Source organism: Tupaia chinensis, unplaced genomic scaffold, assembly GCF_000334495.1.
Source record: "Tupaia chinensis unplaced genomic scaffold, TupChi_1.0 Scaffold149011_1, whole genome shotgun sequence".
Lineage (NCBI taxonomy): Eukaryota > Metazoa > Chordata > Mammalia > Scandentia > Tupaiidae > Tupaia > Tupaia belangeri.
The window spans coordinates 1,432,986-1,459,196 of NW_006208857.1; the positions used below are offsets into that span (position 1 = coordinate 1,432,986).

The window sequence follows — 26,211 nt, forward strand, 5'->3', positions numbered from 1 at the left end:
GAGCCCCAGGGCCTTCACCCCGCGTGTGTAATACTCCTGTCGCTGTCCCCTACCTCAGCGGAACACAGGACGTGACGTGAACAGTATTAGGAGCCCCAGGGCCTTCACCCCGCGTGTGTAATACTCCTGTCGCTGTCCCCTACCTCAGCGGAACACAGGACGTGACGTGAACAGTATTAGGAGCCCCAGGGCCTTCACCCCGCGTGTGTAATACTCCTGTCGCTGTCCCCTACCTCAGCGGAACACAGGACGTGACGTGAACAGTATTAGGAGCCCCAGGGCCTTCACCCCGCGTGTGTAATACTCCTGTCGCTGTCCCCTACCTCAGCGGAACACAGGACGTGACGTGAACAGTATTAGGAGCCCCAGGGCCTTCACCCCGCGTGTGTAATACTCCTGTCGCTGTCCCCTACCTCAGCGGAACACAGGACGTGACGTGAACAGTATTAGGAGCCCCAGGGCCTTCACCCCGCGTGTGTAATACTCCTGTCGCTGTCCCCTACCTCAGCGGAACACAGGACGGGACGTGAACAGTATTAGGAGCCCCAGGGCCTTCACCCCGCGTGTGTAATACTCCTGTCGCTGTCCCCTACCTCAGCGGAACACAGGACGTGACGTGAACAGTATTAGGAGCCCCAGGGGTTTTGGAAGGAAGGTGCCGACCCATCATTTGTGTCCCCACTCTCTCGTCAGCGGGTGATCCCCGTTAATTGTCAGGGGACGTGATGACTCAATGAACGAATGGTCCCTGCCTTCTGGTGGCTGAGTGGGGCGGGTGCGGTGGGTGCACAAGGGAAGGGGCGGGCAAGGGAGCGATGCGGTCTATCAGGGAGAAGACCAGAGCAGGGGCAGTGATGGAGCGTGGCAGTCGGGGTGCTGCTAGGGGAGTGGTGTGGAGGGGCAGAGGCTGCTCTTTAAAGTCTTGAGGTTCAACGGCTTTCTCTTCCCATGCCGGCTCTAACTGTTTCAGGAATGGTTCTGTCGGGTCTCAGTAAGGCTTCATTTTAGCCCCCAAACTCCCAATCCAGGGAGTTTCTGCCGTGCATACTGATTCAGGGAATGGGCAAGGCTGCCAGCCCAGTCTATGCAGGGACCCCGGTTCAGGGTGGAGCCCCCTGGAGTTGCGTGGCACCGTCCCAGGGAATGGACACTCTGCGTCCCTCGAATTGATCCACGGCCCCTAGGATTCTCTCCTGCCTTCACTCACCACCTCTTTGATCTTCCTACCTTCAGGCAAACGGAGCCTGTCCTGTCGGCCCCCCATGGTCAAGCTGGTGTGTCCTGCTGATGACCCGCGGGCGGAAGGGCTCGAGTGTGCCAAGACGTGCCAGAACTACGACCTGGAGTGCATGAGCATGGGCTGTGTCTCCGGCTGCCTCTGTCCCCCGGGCATGGTGAGCCACCAGCTGCAAGGGGCGGCGCCGTCCCGCCTACCTCCTGCAGGCAGGGATGAGTGGGTGCGAGGAGGGTGCAGTGCAGCCAGAGAGGGGAAGAGGTGGGCGAGACAGGGCGGGTTGGCATGAGTGGGAGAGGCAGGGAGGGAGCTGGTAGGAAATGTCTGGTCCTGCTAGGATCTGACAAAGAGAACTTAGCTCACAGGGGAGCCCTGGGGGCAAGGAAAGCATGACCAGAAAATAATTACAAGTAAAAATGCATTTCCATGAGAACTTTCCCAAAGGCTGCATTCCGCACTGTGAGGATGGAAGCGTGCACGTGTGTTTGCGGGTGATTCACATGAATGTGTGTTACTTCCTATCCCAAGAGGAGACACGGCTGTCCCTCCATGCCATTAGTGGGCTCCAGGCCGCCTAGTCCCTCAGCCTTCTGTAAGGTGAGGCTTGAGGTCTTGGTCAGCTCTCGCCTTCCCTGATCGTGGGGCTGGGGCTGTGGACAGGCACTGAGGCCGTGCAGGGTGCGCCCGGGCCCTGGGACCCTTCTGGAGCTGCTGCTGGGGCTGATGGTCCAAGCGGCCGAGCCTTCTCGTCTCCCTCCCACCTCTAATCTCAGGCCCGTTACCACTCCATGTTATCGTTGCCCTGAAGGGTACAACTTCTGGATGTTTCTCTTTGGCATGCATCCTGTCTTCTTGCTTTCTTTGATTCTAATTCCCTAGACCCAGAGTGTTGAGGGTTGGGGCAGAGGCTGGCTCTCGTGTCTGTGAGAGGAGTTCGCGATGCCCAGGGCTCCGCTTGAGGGGCAGTGTCCTGGACCACGGGGGCTGCAGATAGCCCCTAGGGGGACCCGGACTCAGCCACAGTGTCCCCCAGGAAGGGCTGGGGTTGCAGTGCGTGCAGGCCAGTCGTTCCGTCTCCTCCCTCCAGTCCCTCCTTCCCGCTACCACAGAGGCTGAATCATTAATTCTCCCTGGGTATCCCCTCTGTCTTGTATCTTAGCCTCTGAGGATTTTTGCAGCGTCTTGCCTTTTTTTTTTTTTTTTTTTTTGAGTTTATCCCTCTCTTCTTTCTCTCTTTCTCTCTTTCTTCCTTCCTTTCGAGAGAAAGACCTTGCAGACTTGTGATAGGTTCTGACCCCGTGGCCACCCGCGGCCTCAGTCGGCCCTGAGTCACAGGTATACAAGTCTAAGGAAGTCTCAGGACACGGACCCGGAGCCTGCGCATGCGGCCAGCCTTCCCGATCCCTGCTCTGCCACTGTCCCACTGTCTGGGCGGGGACTGCGCTTGCTCACAGGAGCTGCAGATCGGCCAGGGAGCATCCTGGGCAGGAGTCATTTGGTGCCGTGGTAGAAGGTGGATATCCACGGAGGATCTTTGAGGAGGGAGACTCAGAGCAGGGAGGGACAAGAGTCAGGGCAGGGCAGACTTGTTGCCTTTTTTTTTTTTTTTTTTTTAAAAAATTATTTAATTAAGAGAGAGAGAAAGTGAGAAAGCAAGCCGCCAGGCTCAGGACTTGAACTGCAGTCGGCCATGTGGGAGTCCAGCAGCTTAACCACCACGCCACCTGCTGGCCCCCCTTTGTTGCTCTTTCTACCTGCAGGATTTTTACTTTGAGTGTCTCAGAGTTTAGGGGAGGCATGGATGGTTGTTCCTTCATGATTCCTGGAGGAGAAATTCCCTGACGTCAGAGAAGGGGGACATCACTCCGGGATGTCACCTCAGGGACTCTCTTAAGTAACGTTGGTCATGACGTAAACAATACAGATGGCTTTGCACATTAATAACCAGCACGTCACATCACGGTCCTGACCCCACGTAGAGAGCGAGACCGTGAGCACAGGGCCTCGCTCGGCACTCCCGCACCCCCGGCACACAGTGGGCGGGAGCATCCACACACCCCCAGAACCGGGTGACGCACCTGAACCACAGGGGTGCAGACTCCACGCTCAGACTGTGAGAGGTCGGGCTGTTTTCACAACGGCTTCACTGCGGTGCCGACTAACGTGCAAACTGTCGAGGCTGGACTCAGGAGAGCAGAGAGTCCGTGTAATTTATGAAGTGTGTGCAGCGTGCTGGCTGCAGCACGGGACACGTGTTCCTGGCCACTGCCCAAAGGAAATGGAGCTGGAAACGCCCTGTTTGGGGGTGCAGACGTTGTATACGGGGTGCTCCGCTGTGCTGCCAGTCCTGAGTGAGGTGACAGGGTTGTGGCACGTGACCAAGGGTTTGGAGCAAGGGGCCCTGGATTCTGCATCCTGAGGACTCGGGAGAGGAGAGCGGTCTTGTCCCAGGAGCGGGTCTCCTGAGAGCAGAAAGCGCCAGGTAGATGCTGCACGCCCTTGCACAGCCGTCCCCTCCTAGTCTGAAGCTGAGTCACTTCGTCTGCAGCAGACACACAGTTAGTTCTGTTTTGCCTCAGCACACATCGGCCGTGGGCCCTAACGAAACATACGTGAGAGTGCTTGTAAACCAGCCCGGTTCCAGCCACGGTGGGCCAGAATTCACCATGCTCCGCCGGCCGTAACCACGGGGTGGCCCAGGTTGGATTTCCGGGTCAGCCTAAAGGAGGGTGAGGTGGCTTGTCTCCGTAATCCCAGCGACCTGGGGAGGTTGAGGCAGGAAGACTGTGAGTTCGAGGGTGGCAGAGTAAGACCGCGTCTGAGAAAGCAGCGAGGGTGGTGGCATGCATCTGTGGTCTCAGCGGGGAGGCTGAGGCAAGAGGTTCGTGACAGCAAGACCCTGTCAAAAACCAAACCAAATCCAAATGACAACCCAGAAAGTTCTATGGAATTCTAGAATAACATGAGCTGTTGTTTTCATAAATAACGAAAGCTCAGCTCCAAGGGCCACACTGAGCAGCTCCTGTCCATAGGAGAGATCCAGGGAGGACTCTCTTTCTTAAATTTCAAGCCGTTGTGAACCAGTGCTTTTGTAAATGCAATAAAGATGAATTACTAAAGAATACCCAACGAAACAAAAACCTGTGACAAAATATGACTGCCCTCCATTTTTTGTTAAGCACGAGACTGTCACACTGAGGTTTCCTAAAACCCGGCTCCCAGTCTCTGCACGTTCATCATTGCAGAGCAGCACTGGCCCGGGGACACGTTGGCAGCGCTCTCTCAGCTGAAGGTCGCATCTCCCGTGGCGGTGGCTCTCGGTGTCCTGCCCTGCAGGAGCGCCCGGTTTAAAGTGGAGGAGGAAGCCCTCTGATTTGGCCCAGGCATGGCACCTGGTGAGTGCAGAGCTTTTCTGGTCCACCCCACGGGCTGCAGACTGCCTGCTCCTGCCCTGGTGCACAGGTCTCCTTGCACAGCAACCAGGGGGCCGCATGCTTGGATTAGTAGTCTACACCGTGGTAAATGGTTCGTGTAGAAAAAGCACTGTATCAGAATCTCAAACTCGGTTCCAGTCCTGGTTCCTGACATTTTCTTAACACAGTGGCAAGTCACTTAAAGTCTTCGATTGTGGTGCGGCCATCCCCCCTCGGGGGTGATTTCTCATCCCCCCCCCCTTTTTTTTTAAAAAAAAATTATTTTGTTTAACTTTATTTATTTATTTATTTATTTATTTTAAAATTTGACCCAAGAGGGGAAGAGAAAGAGAGAGAGAAAGGGAGGGAGGGAGGGAGAAGTGAGAAAGCAAACTATCAGGTCTGGGAATTGAACCGCAGTCGGCCATGTGGGAGTCTAGTGCCCTTAACCACCATGCCACCTGCCAGCCCCTCATTTTCCCTTTTTCTCTGTCTCTCTCCTGCTAGCGCTGTGCCCTATAGCAACAAGCAACGAACAGAATCTTCAAGTCTTAAATTTCTTACCCGAACAGCTGCATTGGAAGCGTTGGGAGGACGGGAAATGACAGTGGCAGGTGTATGGGGTCCTTAGTATTGTTGGTTTAACGATCATAATTACCACAGTCTAGTGGAGAAAACCAAGAACCATACTGTGAACAGAGGCACTAGGTGAGTAAGTCGGCACTCACTAGAACCTTTCAGTACCTGTGTTCCCACGCGGAGACCCACTGGGTCAATAAAATGCGGGGCTTGCACTGCAAGATTCTCTTTTTCTTTAGTTCCAAGTTCCTGAGGACTTTTGCCTGCAGCACTCACTCCTGTGTTAGAATATTACCTGCATCCACCACTAGGTGGCAGAAAAGCACAGCCCACTTTCCTACTCACCGGTCCCAGCCAGAGCCTGGCTTCCCAGGAGCCTCCTTGCCTGGCGGTGCTAGCAGGAGCCCTTCTGCCACACAGGAGGAGACCCAGGAAGGACAGGGAATGGAACCGGCTCCAGGCCACATAGTTATGTAGTGGAGATTCTGGGCTCCTGACAGCAGACCAGGGCTTCCTCAGACCTCTGGGTCTCCCTCTGGGAGGCCTGGCCACAGACACTCCTGTAGTTAAGCCTCTCTGAGCCACGTGGAACCACTGCATGGAGATGCCAAGTCATCCTTGAAACCTAGCGCCTATATTTTCCAAACTGCTGCCCAGCTTGGTGGGTACTGGGAGACGGCCACCGAGCGCGTGCTCATGTCTCCGGCCCTTGGACGTCCAGTTTTCTCACTGGCCTAGCTGAAGGTAGGACGACTTTGGCACTGCTTTGCAAAGTCTAGAGCTGGGCCGCCGAGAGTGTGTTTCACAGGCACTGCACATCCTCCGGATGAAATTTTAAAGAGTCCACAAAGGTCAGCTGATGGTGTGGTAGTTAAGGGGGCTGTACTATGCCCTTTGAGTCCTGGACCTGATAGCTTGAAAATATGCTGTGGGTGTGAGCGTGCATGCCCGAAATCCTGAGAGACTGGAGGAGGAAGGACTGTGGCATGACCATCCCTCTGGGTGGCGCTCTCTCACTCTCACCCCCACAAGTACACACCCCCTCTAGCGAATTAAAATAAAAGCCCGCAAAACCCCTCCTGTCTCAGAGTAACCACTAGGCAGCCCATAATTTGTCACCTAGTCAGGCTTACTGAAGTATAATAATCATAAATTCATTTTGGTTAACAAGCGAGATCTTAAAAGCAGTTCACAACCTCGTAAATCCTCCCAGGAAGAGCCGTCCACACCTCGGCCTGAGTGATTTGATTGGCTTGCTTTCCTCCTAGCTGGGATCAGCTGCATGGAGCCGGAAGAGTGGATGCACTCAGGGTGGGAGAAGCACCAAGGGGAGGTTGAAAGGCAAAATAACTTTAAAGAGTGGCCAGTGTGGTGTTCATGTGCTGGCTGGGGAAGGGGAAGAATGGGGCTTTTTCAGAGAAGACCAATGTTTTGCCGTCTCATGCTTTTCTTAGAGTTGGCCAAGACCTAGTACCATGTTCATTTTCACTCCAGGTGCCACAAACTCGTGAGCAATAATGACAAGCATTTCTGCCATGTTTTTGTCTGAATCCTTCGAAGGACATTTATAAACTGCATCTTAGTATACTTTTGGGAGATGGTTTTTTCCCCAGAAGTTTCTTAATTTTTAATTTATATAGTAACTTAAAATTTTTTATTGTCTTTAGATATGTATTGTAATTTATGCTTTACATAAAATCATTGCACATTTTTGTAGGGTACAGAATAGTCTTTAAAAACATGTATAGGGTGTGTAATAAACAAATTGAGGCTATAAACATATTCACCACCTTCAACATCAACATTCAACATTATATTACGTTGTGAACATTCGAAACCCACTGCAGTGGTTATTCTGCAAGTACATACTGAAATGTCTGTAATGTTCTTGACAGTGAGGCATGGTTCTAAAGAAAAACATATTGATTAAAAATCTGGCAACAGGGACCAGCAGTTGGCGTAAGGGCTATGTTGCTGGATTTCCATGTAGTTGACCGGTTCGAGTCTGGACTTGGTGGCTTAAATTCACGTGCATGCCCAAGATCCCAGGAAGAGAATGGAGGAGAAGAGATTGCGTTGTGGCCACCCCCCACCCCGGGAGGGTGATTTCTCGCTTTCTGTCTCTTTGTCTCTCTCTTTCTGGCGAGCACACGTGCCCTATAGCAAAAACCTCATGTATAGGGTGTGTAATAAACAAATTGAGGCTATAAACATATTCACCACCTTCAACATCAACATTCAACATTATATTACGTTGTGAACATTCGAAACCCACTGCAGTGGTTATTCTGCAAGTACATACTGAAATGTCTGTAATGTTCTTGACAGTGAGGCATGGTTCTAAAGAAAAACATATTGATTAAAAATCTGGCAACAGGGACCAGCAGTTGGCGTAAGGGCTATGTTGCTGGATTTCCATGTAGTTGACCGGTTCGAGTCTGGACTTGGTGGCTTAAATTCACGTGCATGCCCAAGATCCCAGGAAGAGAATGGAGGAGAAGAGATTGCGTTGTGGCCACCCCCCACCCCGGGAGGGTGATTTCTCGCTTTCTGTCTCTTTGTCTCTCTCTTTCTGGCGAGCACACGTGCCCTATAGCAAAAACCTCAAAAACCTCTCAAAAAAAAAATCTGGCAACAATCTTATAAATTAACAATGATAATCTTAACATAGCCAATGAAGGTAAAATTTGTAATTTTTATGGGAAGACTGTGGGAGATAGTTTATAACCTGAAAAAAATCTGTGAGTATTAATCATTGGTCCAGTTAGAGATAGGTAAAACTGCATATTCCAGTAGATCATTAGGAAGAGACAGAAAAAGAACACTTCCACTCACACACGGAGTTCTTGTAAGACCATAGTACTGTACTGTGCTTAAAGAACTAAGTCCTCACAACAGCAAAGGTGAAACAGACTTGGTAAGAGATGTTTAAAAGTGAAGACATGATAAAGCCAGTGATTTGGTGAATTTCAGTCTTTACAGAATTCTCGTCTTAGCCTTTTTAAAGTTTATTCCAAAACAAGCCTCAACTACTTATAATATTTTAGACTTTCCCTTTATTATCTAGTTTTATACAATGAGTAATGGTTATAATAAAGATATAAATTGGAAGCTGTGGAGATAACTGTCTATCAAATAATTGGTGGATTTGTATTTAAACTTGTTGGTGTATAAAATAGTTGAATCTGCATTCAGTCCCGACATTCAATGTTATTATCAATTTGTGTGTGGACTTACTCTTTTTTCCAGTTTTGTATTCTCTTATCTCTATTTGTCTTTCTTTAGCTTTCCTGGTATAGAAGTTTCTTAAGTATTTGCTAAAGAGCCAGTTTCATTTTGGTGAATTCTTTTGTGTTTGTTGATCTGGGAATAATTATTTTCTCCTTCCCATTTGAAGGCTAATCTTGCTGGGTATAGTACTCTTGGCTGAAATTGCTCTTCTTTCAGAGTTGTATATATGTCTTCCCATTCCTTCCTTGCCTGCACTGTTTCAGTTGAGAGAGCTGATGTTAGTCTAATGGGGTAAACTTAGAAAGTAACTTGGTGTTCCTCACTTGCCATTTTTAGGATATTGCCTTTGATCTTTGACTATTTGTCCATAACATGCCTTGAAGAGGATCTTATGTTGTATCTATTTTGTGTTCTTTGTATTTCTTGGATTTGGATGTCTGCATGCCTCTCTAACTTTGGAAAGTTTTCAGCTAATATACTATGAAAGATATTTTCTATGCCTTTACCTGTCTCTTTATCTTCTGGAATACCTATTATGTGGGTATTTAGCTGTTTAATGGTGTCTAGGATTTCCCATATATTGCCCTCACTTTTAATGATTATTTTTCTGTTCTCTTCAGTTGCTTGGACTAAATTGGGGGTGTTGTCTTCAAGGTCAGAGATGCCTTCTTCTGCATGGTCTAGTCTGCTGTTGATATTTTTGAGGAAGGTTTTGATTTCCTGCAGTATATTCTTTATCTTCAGAAACTCTCTTTGATTCTTTTTCAGGATCTCCTTTACGTAGTTTCTATTTCAAGTCATGGAAGGGTTTTCTCATCTCCTGGAATTGGTTCTCTGTTTTCTTTTGCATCTTGTGGAGTTTTGTTACCATGAATGTTATGCATTCTTTTTCTGACATTTCTGTGATTACTTGTGTTTTATGCATTGTTGGTGAAGAGTTATGATCCTTTGAGGGGGAGGGATTTCCTGATTTTCTCCCATTTCTTGAGACTCTGCTTTGGGTTTTAGTCATCTGGTGATTTTACTTACTTCTCCCTGCTCCTTTGCAGTGTTCCTGCAGCTGTGTGCTCCTGCACTTCTCTGTGATATGCGTAAGCTCTGTGCCAATTTCCCTCCTTGACTGTGGGTGGGAGTGTGGAATTCACAGTAGGAGTTTTGGGTTCAGGTTTTCAGAGGGGAGTCTCTCTCCTTTTATTGCTAAGGGAGTTATGGGAAAAGAATTCCTCCAGAGTCTCCTATATTCAGGTGTTTGGCTCTTGTATACCAAAGCCCAACTGCTCCCAGTATGGATGGAGGTTGAATTGACAGGTAGAAGAATGTAAGGTGGTAGACGCCTCCTCCCCCACAGCAGGTTGGGCAGGAGTCCCTACTGATGAGTTCAAGGTGAGCGGCTTGGCTTGGGTCTGCCTACTGGTCCTTTTATCTCTGGGACTGAAGGGTCTCCTTGTTGCTTCTTCTACCTCTCTTCATTTAAAAAGAAATTAATAGTTTTAAAAAATTTAATTTTAAAATTATTATTTTTAATTTGACTGGAAAGAGAAAGGGAAAGAAAGGGAAAGTGAGAAGCCACCAGGTCCAAGACTTGAACTATGGTCAGTGACATGGGAGTCCAGTGCCTTAATCACTACACCACCTGCTGGTCCCTAACTCTTTCCATTTTAAATGTGGAGTTTAAGTGACTTGCCAGTTAGGTACTGTGATACTGGCCTCCTCAATGCTGTCAAACAGTTCTGTCCACACACGTCCTACCCTGTGTTATGTCTCTCTCTTCCATCACATTCTTTAATTCTTTGGGATTCTATTTTTTCTTTTTTTTTTTTGCCTTAGGATGCATGCACTCATGAGAGAGAGAGAGAGAGAGAGAGACAGAGACAGACAGAGACAGAGGAAAGTGAGAAATCACCCCCCGGGGGGATGGCCATGACAAAATCCCTCCTCCTCCATTCTTCTCCTGGGATCTTGGGCACGCATGCACACATGCCTGGCATGAGTTCAAGCCACTGGGTCTGGGATTTGAACCAGGGCCAAACATGTGGGAGGAGTCCAGCGACGTAACTGCGACACCATCTGCTGGCCCTGCTTTGGGATTCTTTAGGTGCCTTTGGCTGGGCTTCTTCTGGTCAGGAAGCCTCTGGTAGCCTAGAAAGTCTTTCCTGTCCTTTAGGGTTTTGTTTTGTCTCCTCCCCAGCTCTCACTACGGATCTAACCCACACAAGCTTTGCTCTTATAGCAGTCCTCAGTTCATATCAAGGACCTATTTTCACATCGTAACCCGTCAGTCAGTAGTCATCCTTTATAGCGTAGGTCAGGTGGAGAAGAGCCTTGAGGTTTGCCAGTGCAAGCTCAGACGGCAGTGGTGGCCAGCTGTGAGTGAGCTTTGTGTCCCCTGGAGGCTTCCATAGTCCTCTCACCTGGGCAAGGGGAGGGACTCCCTGGGCCCTGGATGTATGGGACTTTTGGAGAGAGGGGAAGGGTCCAGCATGCAGAGAGAGAGAGGCCTGGAACCCTCAGCCCACCCTGGCGGAAGGTGCAGGTACAGCTTGTGGGTTGCTGAGGCAGGCGAGGTCCCAGGGCTGTGTTTCCTGGAATCTCTCCCATGCCTTTGCGTCCCTTTGGGCTCACTTCCTGCTTCTGATAACGAGGCTCATCGTCTGGTCTCTGTTCACTTCAGCATCCATGTGGGAGCATGTCATGATTCCCTCTGGGTGTGTCAGTCATTCTTACGGAGACCAGGTGGCAGGCCTCAAGGCCAAGTCAGCCCTGACAGAGGTTAGGAGGAGAGAATCCACCCTCATAGTCACAGAGCTAGGAGAGCCCTGTCCGAGGGACGTTTCAGCCCCTCCCTGTTCCTGCCAGGCTGCCATCTTCCCTGATGGCACCAGTGTGCACCGTCTTCCTGGAAGGGTGGTCCCCAGGGGTGAGACTACCAAGAACATGGTAGTCTCACATCCTGTCCCATCATGTCTTGGGCTTTCAGGAACTCAGAGACACTTCCTGAGGTGGGGCAGAGTTTTCTCCCCATCCCCCCACACCCACATCCACCCACGTCCACATTCACAGAAGATGTTGACATGTGTCCATCCTGAGATTATCCTATTCTCAGGGCTCTGTGTGCTTCCAAGCCCTGGGACAGGTTTGCTGGGGAGCGACGGATCATGTGGAGTCTGGGCAAGCCAGGCTAGGAGCGCCTCGCTGTTAGGTAGCTCTGGAAGGTGCCACGGTCCCTTTACTGGAGGTGACCCAGGCCTCCTTGAGACCATTCAAGCTTGGGCCATGTCAGAGCTGATGGCCAGGGCTGCATCTGGAGCGGAGACCGGGGCAGATCTACAAGCTGGGTCTCACAGTGGGCTTGGCCAGCTCTACAAGACCCCACCTGCATCCCGACAGGTCTGAGGAGCCTCACACGCTCATGAGTGCCTTCCCAGTGGCCGGGTAGGGAGGGAGACTACAGAACTTCAGGGCTGAGGCTGGTGGTGGTGTGGTGGCGATGTAACTAGACCCACCAGGAAGGCGTCGTTCACCCCCTGCTGGGAGCGTGTGTCTGTGCTGGTGAGCCCAGCTGGCTGAGACTGGGGTGATGCAGCGTGAAGATGCTCTCTCTCTTCCTCATGGGAGACATAAATAAATAAACTTGAAACGAAACAAAACAAAACAATTCCAGGGGGTGAGGAGGGGCACATGTGGCTTAGACAGGCCCCTGAGGTTTCGATACATCTCTGCTAGGTCCAGTACTCAGTCTCACCTCTAGGGTAGTAAGTGCATGTTTTATTAAATAGAGCGTCTGTTTTTAATTATAATATTACTCCTTAAAAAGCATTTGGAAAGAGAGTTTAAAACCAAAAAAAAAAAAGCCTCTAGTCCTCTATCCCAGTCTTTTTTTTGGAGAGGTTTTCGCTACAGGGCGCGTGTGCTCGCCAGACAGACAGAGAGAGACATAGAGACAGAAAGCGAGAAATCACTCCCCAGGGGGGATGGCCACGCCACAATCCCTTCTCCTCCATTCTCCTCTCAGGATCTTGGGCAGGCATGCACACGCGCCCAGCGTGAGTTTTAAGCCACCGGGTCCGGGACGCGAACCGCGGTCGACTACGTGGGAGTCCAGCGACATAGCCATTACGTTAACTGCTGGTTCCCTCTATCCCAGTCTTGAGGCAACTCCCCCTATTCACTTCTAGTCTTTTTTTTAAAACATATATATAAAATCGGGAACGGTATGTATATACAATTTTCTTCCCTGTTTTACAAATTAGCAGCATTTTCTACACCCTTTAAGGTCCCTCGGAAGGCCTGGTCTCATAACTCTGTTGTGTACCGGTCCCTGGCCTTCCTTAAGAGATTTGCTCATTTTCCTGTCATCGATTGTTCCCATTTCTTTTGCAAGAACAAATAATCTCTGTGTAATCTTGTCCGTAACTCTGCTTTCTTTTTTTTTCTTTATTTTTTTTCTTAGTTGCCAGCGGGCACGTGCTCTTGCCAGGGACAGAGCGCACTCACTCGTGGGAGAAAGCACCCCCTGGTGGGATGGCATCACAACCTCTTTTCCTCCATCTCTCCATCCTTTCAGGAGTTGGGGCAGGTGCACACCTGTGCCCAGTGTAGTTTTCGAGCTAAGGTTGGGACTGGACTCATGGTTGGCCGTGTGTAATCAGCTCCTGAACCTCTGGGCTGCAGGGCAGGCCCCCACCCTGTTTCCTTTGGAAGAGCCCTTTGCGTGGAATGACTGGGTCTGAGGACACGCTTCTCTCAAGGGCTCTGACGTGTGTTTGTGACATGTCTTCACAAAGGCAGCCCAGGTCACACGCCCCTAGCAGGTCAGGAGAGGGCAGAGGACGAGGCCTGCTGATAAGCAGGAGCAGGGTAGGCTGGTGCCTGCACTTGCCCATCATGGGCCTGGGACCGCCGGCCTGGCCTGTGGCTGAGGCTGCCCCCTTGCTCACTCCTGGCTCCCTCCTGTCTCCCTGGGGCAAGCCCCGGACGACACTGCCCCAGTGGAATTTTAGATCAGGCATGGTGGCCCTCCAGCCTTTTGGCGTCTTTTCCCTTAGGTCCGGCATGAAAACAGATGCGTGGCCCTGGAGAGGTGTCCCTGCTTCCATCAGGGCCGAGCGTACGCACCGGGAGAGACGGTGAAGATCGACTGCAACACGTGGTGAGGCTCCGGGAGGTGCACAGCGGGTGGAGCGAGGGGCAGACACCCACCCTGGCACCCCGTGGGGACCTGGCTGCTCTTTTCCTCTTTTCTGTGTCTCTTGTTTCTCCCTCTGTTAAGTGGGGAACATTTTTATCATTGCCTGCGCTGGCCTGACTTACACCACCCTACAGATTAGTAATAATATTTCCGCTCAGGGTCATGGGCCCTGGGAAGACAAAGACCTCACCCACATCAGGACTGTTTATCTGGCCAAGCTGCCTGTGGGCACAGGGCTTAGAGGGTCCCTGGCCCTCGGGCCTTACCCTGCCCGTGGCACAGTCCCTGTGCTGGAGATGATGCGACTTGAGTAGGGACTCAGGGACGGTGACCGCTCCCCTTCATCCTACTCCTTGGCCTTTGTTCACACACCCCTCCCCTGCTCTCCCACCTACCTTTGCAGCCCCAGAAAGAGGCACGCATGGACAGAGGCATATCTCTTGGGCCTAAGGTCTGAGCTTCCCACCTCTGACACACAAATGGGCTTCCCAACGCCAGCTCTGGTTACGGGGTCAGGGTGGGAAGGGGCGCATGGCACTTGGCAAGTCACTGTGGACTTGAACGCCTGGCCACGTACACAGAACCTCTCCTGGTAGAAGCTCATGCGTCACTATTTTCCAGACTAAGAACTTTCTGTCTTGTTTCTCCCCTTAGCCTAAGAGGGCTTTCAACCTCCCTGTGTCTGTTTCCTAGAGACCCTGTGGCCAGTCTCAGGTAGACTCGTGGATTCCACACTGAGGCTGAGCTTCAGCGGATCCACAGCAAGGGGCCTAGTGAGGGTCCAGGCTTCCTCCCCAGCTGCCTGAATCACCTTGGACAAAGCTCTCCCTTCTCTGCCTCAGTTTCCTTTCTGTAACTGGAGGGCAGCCTGCATGTCTACCTCAATTGCTCAAGGCTTCCTGGTGGGTAGGTGGTCCCTGGAGCATTCTCTGCTCCTTCTTTGTCTCCTCATTCCCCAAGGCCTAGCTGAGCCCCCACGTCCTCCTTGCCCCTGCTGTTCCTAGTGTCTGCCAGGACCGGAAGTGGAACTGCACGGACCGTGTGTGCGATGCCACGTGCTCCGTGATCGGCATGGCTCACTACCTCACCTTCGACGGGCTCAAGTACATGTTCCCCGGGGACTGCCAGTACGTCCTGGTGCAGGTGAGCCTGAGGCAGGGCCGGGAGGCGCTCCCTGCAGTCTGGGGTCTCCAGGTCGGATTCTGCTGTTCTGTCTACCGTTTTGTCCTGAGGTTCAGTTTCTACTGGAGTTTTGTGGTCCCTAAGAGAGGTTCCTGAAGCGTAGGGGCTTTGAAACACTGAGCGTCTGCCCACTCTCCCTCTGCTCAGCATAGGCCACGAGTTCGGGACCAAAGCCCGTGCGCCGACCAGGCCTGCTGTGGAGTAAGGTCCACGTTAGCAGCAGTGAGGGATCAGAGAGGGCAGTGCTCAGTCTGGTGCACGGCGGGAGTGTGGCCTGGGGTGGAGTTCAGCCCCTGCTCACCCTCCCCAGCCTGTGTGTGAACAGTCCCCGAGGCCCTGGACAGGGGACAGTTGAAATGACCCCTGGCTTGCTTCCTGCTCTGCCATCCTTTAGATCTTCGTTCTGAATTGAGTACAAATTTGAGTAGGGGGGGAGTGGAGAATGGGGCACAGAAAGTCACATTGCCCAGCAGGACGAGGGGCCCATGGCAGGTCACCACCCCTCTGCCTCCCTCTTCCTCTGAGTGGATTCCTGTAAATTTCTCTTGCTTGGCTGACACCAAGTGGGAAAGCGAGGACATTTGAGTTCTTGTCTCATGAGAGATGAGACGCTCTACTCTGTGAGGCTTTAAACATCTGCGGTCGGTCTGTCTCCATGCTCAGGAAGAGGCAGGGGTGGGTCTCAGTGTGGTCTGGAGAGAGGACCACAAATCCCCAGCCCCAGAGACTGACTGTAGGACCCCTGAGCCAGGTAGCATTGGGGCCGATTGCCATGGTGTGCAAAGCATGCTGGAAGTGGGGGAGCAGCAGCGACACTGCCAGCCCCATCTGCCACACCCGCCTGGTCTGGCCCAGAGAGACGAGCCCTGTGCTGGGAGGCAGGGTGACAGCGTGAAGCTGAGGGTGCCCTGAGGCCTCCCCGGGGCCCATCCTCGATTCTCTGTCTGCCTCCCAGCCTTGGTAAGGGAGCATCCCAGCTTTGTGGGTCAGATATGAGCAGGTTTCAGATCTGGGCACCCAGACAGACCTGCTGATTCAGCCTGAGACACAGCCATGGGTGCGTCCAGTTGACCAGCCATCCCCAGGCAGGATCCATATCAATGACTCCCTCCTGACCGAGCCCCTCTGTGTGCCTCTGGTTCTGGGGTCCCTGCCTAGCTTCCACCCCAGGCCCACCCCTGTACCCTTCCTCCTTTGGAGTGTGCGTGGACTTCCCTCTTCCTCCTCCAGAAAAATCTCAACTGGTGACAAGAACAAATGAGGCACTTGGGCCCTGTCCCCTCTTTAACTGTCTCAGTCCCGTTAACTGAACGCAGACCTGTTTAAGTTGACTATCCCCACCTTCTAGAGGAGCGGGTTGTGTGTGTTGTATGGATGTGGGTGTGCACGTGTGTGTGAGTTAATGCGTATATGTGAGTGTGTATGTCTGTGTTTGTGTAGGTGTGTGTGCATGGGTGTGTAGGTGTCTATGGGTATGTGTGTATGAGTGTGTGGGTGTGTATGTGTGTATATGTGTGTCTAGGTTTGTGTGAGTATATATGTGAATATGTGTATAGGTGTGCATATAGGTATGTATGGGTGTAAATGCATGCGTACATGTGTCTATGTATGAACGTGCATGCGCATACACATGTGTGCATGTGTTTGTGTGTTTATGTGTGTCTGTGCGTATGAGTGTATATGTGTGTCTGCGTAGGCAGGGCCTGTCATGTGTGTAAGTGTCTACGTGTGTCCGTGTCTGTGTAGGGATGTGTGTGTAAGTGTGTGTGTGTGTCCGTGTCTGTGTAGGGATGTGTGTGTAAGTGTGTGTGTGTGTGTGTCCGTGTCTGTGTAGGGGTGTGTGTCTAAGTGTGTAAGTGTGTGTGTGTCCGTGTCTGTGTAGGGATGTGTGTGTAAGTGTGTGTGTGTGTCCGTGTCTGTGTAGGGATGTGTGTGTAAGTGTGTGTGTGTCTGTAGGGACACATGTGTGTCAGAGAGCACAGTGACTTACTCGACTGTTCTGTGACCTAGCGAATGGACTCACACTTAGTTTTCTTTCTTTTTTTAGAGAGACTTTTGCTATAGGGCACATGTGCTTGCCGGAGAGACAGAGAGACAGAGAGCCAGAAAGTGAGAACTCCTCAGGGGGGATGGCCATGCCGCAATCCCTTCTCCTCCATTCTCCTCTCAAGATTTTAGGCATGCATGCACACATGCTGGTGTGAGTTTGAAGCTGCCGGGTCCAGGACTTGAACCACAGTCTACCACATGGCCGTCCAGCAATGTAACCATTATGCGTTCACTGGTTCCTCACACTTAGTTTTCTAAGTTGCACGGTCTGTTTTTTTCCTGCCTCATCACAGTAACAGCCAGCACAGGGAAGTTACTTACAAGAACATGTCTACTTTTGCTTAATTTTCTGTGCAATTGACCAACGAGGGCCTTTCTCCCCACTGAGATGCAGCTCAGGATGCATGGCCCATGTTAATAGTCTCAGTCACATTTAGAGCCCCTGGTGCCCTGTGACCTGGCAGAGCCTGAGAACTGACGGGATGCAGGCCAGGCTCTCGCCCCGCTTCCCCTGTGCTGTCTCCCGCTGTACCCTGTGCTCATTACCACCCCCACCCCACCGATGAGGCACCCGATCATCTCTAACGGCTGAGGGTGACACTGAGGGAGTTCACCTGGGCATGACCCTCCTTCTCTCTCTCTCACACGCACGCGTGCCCATAGATGTGGCGGCATCCCAGAACACATACCCAGAGGCCTAAGAGGAGGAGGTGCTGGAGTTCAGCCTGGGAGAGGTATCGGGGGCAATGCTTCTCTCTCGGCGGTCCTCTTTCCCCAGGATCACTGCGGCGGCAACCCTGGGACCTTTCGGATCCTGGTGGGGAACGAGGGGTGCAGCTACCCTTCCGTGAAGTGCAAGAAGCGAGTCACCATCCTGCTGGAAGGGGGGGAGATTGAGCTGTCTGACGGGGAGGTAGGTGCAGCCTGGTCCCCTCCCGCACACCCGTTCTGCGGCTTGGGGAGGGGCCCTGTCAGGCGTTCGTTTAGAATTTGTGTCAATAGAAGCAGCACAGCCACAAAAGAGCTACACCGTCTGCCCGTGACGTGTGATTCCACCAGGACAAGCGCCAGACCAGTGTGGGTAACTCGGCCCTCTTAGTTAAAGTGTAGGCGTCTGCATGGGGAGGCTGCCTAACTGCATCTGCATAAGCATGGCGGAAACAGCGCCCCCTGGATGTGGCGAGACTGGAGGGAGGAGGGCTTTCCTATCTACACACACGTACACACATGTACACACGCACACAGATACACATGTACACACACATACAGACACACATGTACACACACACTCGTATGAAAAGAGGAGCCACGATGTTCTCCAGCAGGATTCGATGTGTTTTACTCTCCTAACTAAGATTTTGCTACCACCTCAGTTGGCGTCCCTTAGTCGAGTGTCAGAGCGTGGTCGGTGGGAGGGACACGGAAGCGCGAGGCGTGCTGCTGGCCCTGCAGAGACGCACTCTGCCTGAATGGGGCACATAACACGTGAGGTTGTGCAGGGCAGTCGTGTGGTGTGGACGAGGAGCGGGTCTGGCTGTGCGGCCAGTCCTTCATCTTCCTGCTCCCCTGCTCTCCTCTCCAGGTGAACGTGAAGAGGCCCATGAAGGATGAGACTCATTTTGAGGTGGTGGAGTCCGGCCGGTACATCATTCTGCTGCTGGGGAAAGCGCTCTCCGTGGTGTGGGACCGCCGCCTGGGCATCTCGGTGGTCCTGAAGCAGACCTACCAGGTCACGGCCTTTCCTGTTTGCTCCTGCATGGGACTCGTCCTTTGGCCTTTGTCACCTCGCTAAGGGCACCTGCTCTTCCTCCTGCTGTCACATCTGGCCCAGCTGCCCTCACACAGTCAATCTACAGATGGAGGCGTAGACCTGGCTTTGGCCTTTAACTGGGGCCGGCTGCGTGGGGAAGGACTGAGGTGGCCCCGCATATGCAGGGCTCACCTGGCCGCGCTAGGCCTGCAGTTTCTTTTCACAAAAGGCAGAAGTGCAAGATCGGGCAGTATCAGCTTCCCTTTAGGTGTCTTGACCTAACGAGGCAGACTGCTCTTGTGCAGTACTATGGTGACACTGACAGGGTTCTGGGTGTCGCCTTCCTTGAGCCACGGGCCAGCGCATGTTGAGAGCTGTCTGTGAAACAGCCAATAACCTACTTTTTCTTTTTTTTTTCTTAACTACCAGAGAGTGTGCTCACTCACCAGAGAGAGCCGGGGGGCCAGGGGTGGAGGGAGGAAGCACGTCCCAGTGGGGCATAGTCATCATGCAGTCCCTTTGCTGCATTTCTCCCTCCTGTTGGGGTGTGGCACACACGCGCACTTGGTTCTGGCATGGTTTTCAAGCCACCAGGACCAGAATTCCAGCTGTGGTCGGCCATGTGGGACCTGGCTCTCTCAACTGCTTGGCCATGGGGCCAGCCCAGGAAACCCGCCTCTGACAGAGCTTACGGTATTTACCAGGGTTTGGTGCTCCGTGGGGGAGCTTCTCTAATTGGCTCCTCCGCACTCCCAGCCAGCAGTGGATCTTCCTGTCTCTGTCTCTGCTCTGGCTGTCACGCTGCCTTACACACTCTGATGCCACCTCATCAGACCCTGATTTCTTTAGGCCCACCTTGATAAGCCAGGATAATCTCCATCTAGAAATCTTAATCTATTTTTTTCTCCCTTTTTAGCTTTCTCCCTTTTTAGCTTTAGCTAGAGTGTGTACACTTGCTGGAGAGACACAGAGAGAGAGAGTGAGAAATCACCCCCAGGGTGATGGCCATGTTGCAATCCCGTCTCCTCTAGTCTCCTCTTGGGATTTCGGGCACACGTGTGTGTGTGGGCCTGGTGTGTTTTTCAAGCTTCTGGGTCAGGGACTTGAAGCGTGAAGTCGGCCATGTGGGATCCAGTACCTTGACCTGCACACCACCTGCTGGCCCCTTAACCCACTCTTTCAGGCAGTCTTTCTGTTCGTTTGCCTGGCGATCACATTGGCGATTCTGGGATTAGGCCGAGGGCATCTTCCAGGGGCACTATTTTGTCTCCCCTTGCCCGGGTGGAGATCTCATATCCTAGTGAGGCTATTAGTCGGTACGTTGGTCCGACGAGAGCTGTCTGAAAGGTAGCCTCTGAGTAGAGTCCTCGGGGAAGGCAGGGTGCAAGCCATGTGCATATCTGGGGAGAGAATTTAGGCGGGGGGACCAGCATGTGCAGAGACCCGAAGGTGGCAGTGTTTGGAGTGTTTGAACAGGGAGGGGCGTGGGGAGCCCGGGAGGGAACATGGCGGGGAGGGCCACGTCATACTGTGGGGCTGTTAGGCCAGCTCAAGCTCTCTGGCCTTGATCCCACCTGTGAGGACGTGCTTCGTACACACTCCCCAGTAATCCACCCATTGAGCAAGCCACACTCGCCCACAGAAGCCAAATGGAAGGAACCTTTTCTCTTTGTCCCAAGGTGGGACTCCAGATGCCCTGTGAATATACCTTTTCTCTCCCAGGCCAGGTACCCCGTTCTTTCCGCAGTTCGTACTTGCCAGTTTTCATTCACTCAGTAGCCGTGTGTGCAGGGCGGGGTGCCAGCTGGATGCTGTGACAGGGGGCCATGGGGGTAAGCGAGCGAGGTCTTCCCAGGTGGCGTTTGTTACGAGGGGACTCTGACAAGTCTGCTCTGCATGGGCTGTGGCTGCCAGGCAGGGGACTCGCCTGCCACTGTTAGGGAGGGCTGTGCTGTCCCCTCGTCTAACCTCCTCGGTCACTGATGCGCAGTCAAACCCGCTGTTCTCCCTACTCGGACTCCTTGTGGGGAGGGGACAGTTCACACCAGGGAGTCCAGGACCAAGGCTGCCGAATTCTCTGCCCTCGCTGCCCGTGTGATTCAGGCGACCTCCATCTCTTTCCTTAACTTTCAAATAGGGTCGGGGGGTGGGGTGGGGATGCGGTGGTTAAGGCGGCTGGATCCCACGTGACAGCCTGTGCAGTTTGAGTCCTGGGCCTGACAGTTTGAAAAACACACCTGGTGCATGTACCTGTGTACCCAAAATCCGGAAAGGAGAAACAGAGAAGGGATTGTGGCATGGCCATCCCCTTTGTGGGGGTGGTGCTTTCTCACTTTCCCCCTTTCTCTCTGTGTCTCTTTCTAACAGATGCATATGTCTGTTAGCCACAAACAAAACAAGAAAAATGACATGTAAAATAGGGTTTTTGAGGAAGCCCCTGAACAGGCCCTGGCTAACCGCAGTCAGGGCACAGCTTGGCAGGCCACGCAGGCTCTCCCTGGGTTTGCATTCCTTTCCTCCTTTGCCACCTGGAACCTTCCCCTGCCACTGAACAGAGAGCCTGCCCCCGAGGTTTCCAGTGCTCACCCTCACCCTGTCGATCCAGGAGCAAGTGTGTGGCCTGTGTGGGAATTTTGATGGCATCCAGAACAACGACCTCACCAGCAGCAACCTCCAAGTGGAGGAAGACCCCGTGGACTTTGGCAACTCCTGGAAAGTGAGCTCTCAGTGTGCCGACACCAGGAAAGTACGTCTGAGGTCTCAGTGGGTGAGGTTCCTTCCTGGCATGGCCCACTTCCTATTCTCACGGGGGTTGGAGGGTGCATGGTGGGTGTATGAGCTGCACGCGGTGCAAAACTGGGGGAGGAGGGCTCCTGGGTCCTTCTGGGCTGGCGAACCTCAGTCAGCTGTCAGTCAATTGGTTCCCAGGTGCTGCTGGACTCGTCCCCTGCCACCTGCCACAGCAACATCATGAAGCAGACGATGGTGGATTCCTCCTGTCACATCCTCACCAGTGACATTTTCCAGGATTGCAACAAGCTGGTGAGGACCTTGAGGGTAACGGGAGCCGAATAAACCCTGAGAGTTGGTACAGTGGCGGGGGACATCGGAGGTCAGCCGGTTCTGGGAGCATGATCAGGACTTGATGTGACCTGCTTCCAGACACCACTTCCGCCCTTTCTTGGCTTCTGGCTGGGAAACAGGAAGACAGCAGTGTCCGGGGAAGCGGTGCCTGGCGGCGCATCTTCCTCCGCACAGAAAGCAACCCTCCTCGGCCTTTGCCAGCGCGTTGGCCCCGGCCCAGTCTTAGGCTTCGCCTGCCCCGTTGCATACTCTCAGCTCCGACCCCAGAACTAGGGGTTTCCTTTTCCTGTGTTGCTCCATGTCTCCAGATCAAGAACCAGTCCCCCACCAAAAACACGAACTACTGTACTGTCGTGTCTCCTCCTTGTCTGGCTGGACCTTTTCCTGACCTTAATGCCAGTGATTTTGGCGTCTTCACTTTCTGACCCCTATGTCTTTATCTCAGACACCAACTAGGAATCCCCAGAGGGAAATGAAATTCTCTCTGTGCATGCATACACACACGTTTGCAACTGCACATACATGCAGGGGCATGTGCATACAACCACAGGTATGTGCACACACCTGTCTGTGGGCATGTACGTGGGTGTGTGCTTACATGTGCATATGCACACACAGCCATGTTCAGCACAGGCATGACTGGTTGAATGTGTGTCCATACATGGATTTGAATATATCTCCTATCCATCCAGTGATCCTCAGTCCGTGAGGACTCCAGGGTACTGAGGACACCCCGGTTTGGTGGGAACACTGGGCCTTGCGTTGGAAGAGTGGTCAGGGAAGTCAGGGCTATAGGGGTGCCTCGGAAATAGCCATCCACTTAGGGTCTGATTCATTTCTGTCACAGCCACTCTGAGAAAGGCCAGTACGCAGCATGTTCTGGGAACAGGAAGGGTGGGAAGTAGCTAGTGTCTGGATGTGCTGGTGGGTGGTGCCCGTCTTCCATGTAGTTTGTGCTCAGAGGTTAGAGCTCCCTGTAGCACCTCAGTGAGGCCACCTGAGCGGGTCCTGTCCCGACGTATCCCCCGTTCTCTGCTGAATGAGGCCAGGAAGGAGAGTGAGCGGCATGCGTCTGTGTTTATGTAAACCCCAGGAGTGGGCTGTGGGGGCGGGTCGATGACTGAGCAGGGAGTGGACAGGTGGGTAGAAGGGATGTTCTTTGAGAAATTCTTAGGCACACAGTATACTGCCATAGGCCAACAGCACTGCTTCTTGCTGGGATCCAGATTAGAACCTAAGAACCTTCCACTTGCACTCTTCCCCTCTCTGGGACCAGTGACCTACATGTTTCCTGCCCTGGCACCCCCTTATCCTTATGTCGACCCCCAGAACATTTCACCCAGACCGTGAGCCCGCGCTCCGAACCTCAGCTCTGGGCCTGGGCCACCTGAGGCTCCCTTTGCAGGTGAACCCTGAGCCGTACCTGGATGTCTGCATTTACGACACCTGCTCCTGTGAGTCCATTGGGGACTGTGCCTGCTTCTGCGACGCCATTGCTGCCTACGCGCATGTGTGTGCCCAGCACGGCAAGGTGGTGACCTGGAGGACGGCCACATTATGCCGTGAGTCCTGACGTCCTGCCCTGACTCAGACAGCCTTCCTCACCCGTGCGTGTCTAGACGTCGAGACTTTGTGGGGCTCAGGGGGACATCGTCATGACAGAGAAGGTGGAGATCTATGTGGGGGTGGACGGCCAAGGAGGGAAGAGACAAGGGCATGAGTGAGGAGTTCCCGTGAGGAGGGAACGGACGCAGGACGTGAGCACATGACTACGTTTCTGCTGGAGAAATTCTGGAAGACAAGGGGGAACGCAGACGATGGGGAGGAAGCCTGTACACGTCTTCTATCAGCCTAGCGTGTGTGCCAGAGTGAGGGTCGGCCGGTGCAGCATGTGGCCGTCCTCGCTCACAGGGGACAGTGTTTCCACACGGAGAACTGCCTGGAGCGCTAGGTTCCGGGTTGATAAGCTTGAAGACTCCAGCCGTCTCCAGTGTCAGTGACTCCAGGGGTTTCTCAGCTCCCCACTTGATCACCATGTCACTCGATTCTGTCACTCCCAGGTGTCTCCCTGCCACCTGCCCAGCCTTCCCTGTAGTCCTGGCTTCTCGGCTGCAGAGGACTTCCTGTGGCCTTCACGGTCACTTCCTTTCTTTGTGTCTACACAGCCCAGAGCTGCGAGGAGAGGAATGTCCGGGACAGCGGTTACGAGTGCGAGTGGCGCTACAACAGCTGTGCACCCGCCTGCCCTGTCACGTGCCAGCACCCGGAGCCACTGGCATGCCCCGTGCAGTGTGTGGAGGGCTGCCACCCTCACTGCCCAGCAGGTGAAGCCCTGTGCTCCGGTGGGACGGGCTGGTGGGAGGGGTAGGCTCTGGGGAAAAGGTGCTTTTCTGTCCTGCTTCAGCCCTGCCGCCTCCCTCTGACCCTACCCCACAGCCATACAGCAGGTTCTGCTTCCGTGAGTCCTTTCTTCAAAGCCAGGCCAGCTAGGACTTTTGTCAAGTTGAGCTGCTTCACAAATCATGTATCTATTCGTAAGTCTGTCATCTAGGGCAACACTTTTTTTAAAAAAAAAGATTTTTACCGTAAGGCATGTGAGAGACAAAGAGAGGGAAACTGAGAAATAACCCCCAGAGGGATGGCCACGCCACAATCCCTTCTTTTCCATTCTCCTCTGAGGATTTAGGGCACTCACACATGTGCACCTGGCATGATTTTCAAGCTGCTGGGTTCGGGACTCGAACCATTGTAGGCCATGTGATTGCCTTAACCACCATGCCAACTGCTGGCCCCAGAGTGGCATTTTCATTTTTTAAAAAATAATTATTTTATTTAACTTTATTTATTTTATTTTAATTTGACCAGATAGGGACAGAGTGAGAGAGAGAAAGAGATGGAAAGGGAGAAAGCAAGCCTCTGGGACTGGGACTCGAACCATGATCAGCTATGTTGGAGTTCAGTGCCCTTAACTACCACGCCACCTGCTGGCCTCACAGAGCAGCATTTTCTGATGTGGTGGGCATGTTCCATTGAACGCAGTCATTGCTAGTGTGTCTGAGGAATGGAATTTTGTCAATTTTTTTGTTTTTAAAGAATCATTTGATTTACCTTTGTTTATTTTTATTTAACCAAGAGGGACACACACACAGAGAAAGAGAGAGAGAGAGGAGCGAAAAAGCAAAACGCCAGGTCTAGGACTCGAGCCATGGTCGACAATGTGGGAGTCCAGCGCCCTTAACTACCATGCCACCTGCCAGTCCCTGGAATGTTAATCTTACACAATTTTATTTAACTTAAACTTAAATAGCCACGTGTGATTAATGACTGTCACACTGGACAATGCAGCCCTGAAGTTATTGAATACGTTGTTCAGGAGAATGAAGAGCCCCTCAGAGATAAGCCTGCATCTGATCTGTCCTGAGGCTTGGGGGAGGGGAAGGACCCCCCCCCCCATGTGGAGATAAAGCAAAGGGGAGGTGGCGAGCGGCTACCCCTCCCTCCACACCTTGCCAGGTACAGGGGGAAGGATGTCCCCTGAGCGGAGAGGTGGCAGGGCTGACTTCTGGGACAGGCCTTTAATTGAAGAGGAACTTTGTGGAGAAGGTGGGATTTTGGCCCCTAATGAGGGATTTCTGTGCAGGGAAAATCCTGGATGAGCTTCTGCAGATGTGTGTAGACCTGGAAGACTGCCCTGTGTGTGAGGTGGCCGGCCGGCGTGTGGCCTCAGGAAAGAAAGTCACCCTGAATCCCAGCGACCCCAAGCACTGCCAGATTTGGTAAAGAAGATTCCCTGGTTGTTAGTCTTACTGTCTTCTCCAGGGAGCTGCTCCGAAGCCAGGAGTTGGGTAAACCTGCCCACAGCAGCTGTGCGCTTGCCTGTCCTGTGACGTGCCAGCACCGCTCACGGCCTGTACAGTGCGGGGAGGGCCGTGGTCACTGCCCTCCGGGTGTGGCTGTGGCCTGGGCTGGGACAGGCTGGTGGAAGAGAGCAGGTTTTAGGGAAAGGTGCTACGCTCTCCTGCTTCAGCTCAGCCTTCTTCTGGTGGCCTCCCCAACCCGAGTCGAGGGATCGAGCTCAGTTCACTTATTTATTAGGTCGTCAGGAAAATCATGGCATATTTTTCTATGTTTTCCTATGCAAAAATGCATCACGACTTTCCCAACAACTCAATACTTTATTATTATTTTAAAACTTGCTATAGGGTATATGTGCTTGCCAGAGAGAGAGAGAGAGAGAGAGAGAGCGAGCGAGCGAGCGAGCAGCCCCAGAGGGATGGCCACAACAGCAGTCTTTTCTCCTCCATTCTCCTTCCAGGATTTTGGGCACACATGTGCCGGTGTGTTTTTCAATATGCCGGGTCTGGGACTTGAACTGTGTAGTTGGCCAAGTAGGATCCAGCTACCTTAACCACCATTCTACTGGCTGGTCCTATTTAGTTTTTTTTTTTTCTCCTCTTGGGATCTTGGGCACGCCTGCACACACCCACGCCCAGTGGGAGTT

The 26,211-nt window shown here is 52.6% G+C and overlaps 1 protein-coding gene across 1 annotated transcript in view; it reads left to right on the forward strand.

Annotated features, from left to right (window-relative positions):
- VWF (von Willebrand factor) overlaps positions 1–26,211 on the forward strand; it is a 183,061-nt gene that overhangs the window by 83,211 nt on the left and 73,639 nt on the right. The window contains exons 18-27 of the mRNA XM_006170833.3: positions 1,234–1,394; positions 13,503–13,606; positions 14,650–14,788; positions 17,655–17,789; positions 18,459–18,605; positions 21,232–21,372; positions 21,555–21,668; positions 23,116–23,272; positions 23,876–24,034; positions 25,351–25,486. Coding sequence (XP_006170895.1) covers positions 1,234–1,394; positions 13,503–13,606; positions 14,650–14,788; positions 17,655–17,789; positions 18,459–18,605; positions 21,232–21,372; positions 21,555–21,668; positions 23,116–23,272; positions 23,876–24,034; positions 25,351–25,486 — 1,393 coding nt within the window. The remainder of the gene's footprint in view (positions 1–1,233; positions 1,395–13,502; positions 13,607–14,649; positions 14,789–17,654; positions 17,790–18,458; positions 18,606–21,231; positions 21,373–21,554; positions 21,669–23,115; positions 23,273–23,875; positions 24,035–25,350; positions 25,487–26,211) is intronic.